Source organism: Ochotona curzoniae, unplaced genomic scaffold (genome assembly GCF_017591425.1).
Source record: "Ochotona curzoniae isolate NIBS_2020 unplaced genomic scaffold, NIBS_Ocur_1.0 scaffold_3208, whole genome shotgun sequence".
Classification (NCBI taxonomy): domain Eukaryota; kingdom Metazoa; phylum Chordata; class Mammalia; order Lagomorpha; family Ochotonidae; genus Ochotona; species Ochotona curzoniae.
Genome location: NW_024467106.1, coordinates 28,601,897 through 28,605,034, shown reverse-complemented (window position 1 = coordinate 28,605,034; position 3,138 = coordinate 28,601,897). Strand labels below are relative to the sequence as shown.

Genomic DNA, 3,138 nt, shown 5'->3' with positions numbered 1-3,138 from the left:
CGTGGGCTGGGCAGGGCAGGGCAGCCCCGATGGGTTTGCAACTTGCCCTGAACGGCCCTGGGGCGGGGGGAGGGCAAGTCACGCGGGGAACTTCTCTTCCTCTCCACCCTGCCAGACCCACCATCTCCAAGCGCCCCCTTGGCCCATTCTCACCCTCCCGGGCAAGAAGTGAGCGAGTCCCGAGGCTGTGGGAACGTCCGGAAGCGCCGAGCTCTCCCGAGACGGTCCCGGGAGCCGGCGAGCCTCGGTCTCCCCCCGTCTGCGAACGGAGGGGGCCGGTCCGCAGTGGAGTGGGGGTGGGGGATCGCCAAGCACCCATCTCCTCCTCCTCTCTGACGCGGTGGGGGTGCCCGCCGCGCTCCCACCTGCGGAGGTGCGCCCGGGGGCGGGCGGGGAAGCGGCCCCGCCTCGCGCGTCCTGGCGCCTTTAAGGAGAAGAATCCTGCGGAGGGAGGAGCTGGCCCGGCGGTGTGAGTGCAGCGGGGCGCCTCGCCCGCAGGTTTTCCCCCCCGCGCCTAAAGCTCGCCGTCCCGCGCAGAGCCGCGCAGTAGCTCAGCCCCGCCTCGGCCACGGAGGTGCGGCCCCGACGCCTGCACTGACTGCCCTCCAGCCAGGCCTTCGGGGACCCTGCACGCTCCGCCTCGCCAGCTCCCCGGCGGGACCCGAGGCCAGCTTCCGACCCCGGGACTCGGCGCGCGAGCAGCCGCCCAGGACCTTACCAGCCTGCGCCGGGAGCCCCGTCCCGCTTCCAACGCCGTCGCCGCCGTCGTCGTCGCCGGGCCTCGAGCGCCGAGAACACGAGCTGCGCCCGTCTCGGGTTGGGCGCAGTGGAACACTGCCGAACCTCGGCCCGCACCGCGTCTCCCGCTCCCCCAGAGGGAACTCTCCGCCGACCGAAGCTAGCGTCCCTCAGACACGGCCTGCCGCGCCCCCGGCTCGGCCCTCGACAGCTGCGGCCGGGGTGCGGAACGGCTGCGCCATGACGGCCGAGAGCGGGCCGCCGCCGCCGCCCCAGCCTGAGGCGCTGACGGCCGTGAAGGAAGAGCGCGCCGAAGCGGGGCCCGGGGCCGGGGCCGGGGTCCCTGCCGAGGCGGCCGGCCGTGGCGCAGGCGGGCGGCGGCGCAAGCGCCCTCTGCAGCGCGGGAAGCCGCCCTACAGTTACATCGCGCTCATCGCCATGGCCATCGCGCACGCGCCCGAGCGCCGCCTCACACTCGGCGGCATCTACAAGTTCATCACCGAGCGCTTCCCCTTCTACCGCGACAACCCCAAAAAGTGGCAGAACAGCATCCGCCACAATCTCACGCTCAACGACTGCTTCCTCAAGATTCCGCGCGAGGCCGGCCGCCCCGGCAAAGGCAACTACTGGGCGCTCGACCCCAACGCCGAGGACATGTTCGAGAGCGGCAGCTTCCTGCGCCGCCGCAAGCGCTTCAAGCGCTCCGACCTGTCCACCTACCCGGCCTACATGCACGACGCGGCCGCCGCCGCCGCCGCTGCCGCTGCAGCCGCCGCTGCGGCCATCTTCCCGGGCGCCGTGCCCGCCGCGCGCCCGCCCTACCCGGGCGCCGTCTATGCTGGCTACGCGCCGCCATCGCTCGCCGCGCCGCCCCCGGTCTACTATCCGGCCGCGTCGCCGGGCCAGTGCCGCGTCTTTGGCCTAGTTCCCGAGCGACCGCTCAGCCCAGATCTGGGCCCGACGCCGCCGTCGGGGCCAGGGGGCTCCTGCGCCTTTGCCTCTGCCGGCACCCCGTCGGCTACTACCACCAGCTACCAGGCTGCTGGCTGTTCCGGGATCCGGCCCGCCAACCCCTCGGCCTATGCGGCCGCCTACACTGGCCCCGAAGGCGCGTACCCGCAGGGAGCAGGCAGTGCGCTCTTCCCCGCGGCTGGCCGCCTGGCGGGACCCGCTTCGCCCCCCACGGGTGGCAGCAGCGGGGCCGTGGAGACCGCAGTGGACTTCTATGGGCGCTCCTCACCTGGCCAGTTCGGAGCACTGGGGCCCTGCTACAATCATGGGGGGCAGCTTGGTGGCGGCAGTGGAGGCGCCTATCACGCCCGCCATGCAGCGGCCTATCCAGGTGGGGTGGATCGGTTTGTGTCGGCGATGTGAACCAAGAGTGAGAGACCTGAGCTCATAGATACCTCACAATCATGAACTCACTTTCCCAGAGGCCCGTATGAGGCCGGGACTGGAGCAAGGACCCGAACTGGACACTGACCGTAGGGCAGGAGCCAGAAAGGCACCGCTCCTGGGCGCACCGCACTTCCACAGCCGGGTTGCTTTGTTCAGCGGGACGTGAGGAGAGGCGGCTCCAGCCTCCAGCGGGGGGGAACAGCCCGAGGAACCCTCGATGGGACGAAGCCGTGTAAGACCAGCCTTTTGCCTCTGCGATAGAAGGGAAGCGTGCAGCCTCTACAGCAGCGCCGGGCTCCAGATCGTGGAAATTGTGTGGCTTCCCACCTCCCGGCGTTCCTGGAAACAAGCCTTTTGACACTTCGGCCCCCTGGTGCGCCTTTGACTAACCTTACTGCAATAAAAGGCTCCTACAGTTCTTTTCTCAAATGAGGACAAATGTGCAAAGGCAATGGCCCTTATTATTATTTTTTAATGGATGCAGTATATCCGGTTGACTTGGGCTCCTACCACTGCCCCAACTCACAGACTTAGCTCTGACTCAGAACCCCCCTCAACCCCCCTGTCCAGTACACGAGAGAGCTGCAGGGCTCAACCCCCCCCCCCAACCTCCCTCCCGTTTTGGCTGCTGCCCTGCATACTTGTGGGCCACCCAGGACCTCCTAAGTAGCCACCCTGAAACCTAACCGAGGGTTTCAGGAAATTAGAACCTCACTTGCGGCCATATTCTACCCTAGACTTAGCTCCAGGCAGCGATTGTATCATTAATTTATTGAGTCTTTGAGCAGGATCAGGAAGTGTTGGCCATTTCTCAGCTGTTGCTGCCCACTCATGATCCTGGCTGTCTGGAGAGACAGGTGGAAACACTCATCCATTGTCCACTGTTCTCTTTTCAACATGCAGCCCCCAGACCAATGCCAATGTAGGTTGAAACAAGATGGAGGGGCGCGACAGCTGCTAATGTTTTCAGTGGTTAGGGTGGGGTCTTCAGTCGCTGGTACC

The 3,138-nt window shown here is 67.1% G+C and overlaps 1 protein-coding gene across 1 annotated transcript; it reads left to right on the top strand.

The window, feature by feature from the left end:
* The first annotated feature begins 978 nt into the window (after nucleotides 1–978).
* On the top strand, nucleotides 979–2,112 carry FOXE1 (forkhead box E1). The gene has a single exon (XM_040963826.1). It carries the CDS (start codon nucleotides 979–981, stop codon nucleotides 2,110–2,112), a length of 1,134 nt encoding a protein of 377 aa, XP_040819760.1.
* The last annotated feature ends 1,026 nt before the right edge of the window (nucleotides 2,113–3,138 follow it).

What these genes read in the sequence shown, in the direction of transcription:
- FOXE1 (XM_040963826.1), top strand. Translation starts at nt 979, where the DNA reads ATGACGGCCGAGAGCGGGCCGCCGCCGCCGCCCCAGCCTGAGGCGCTG.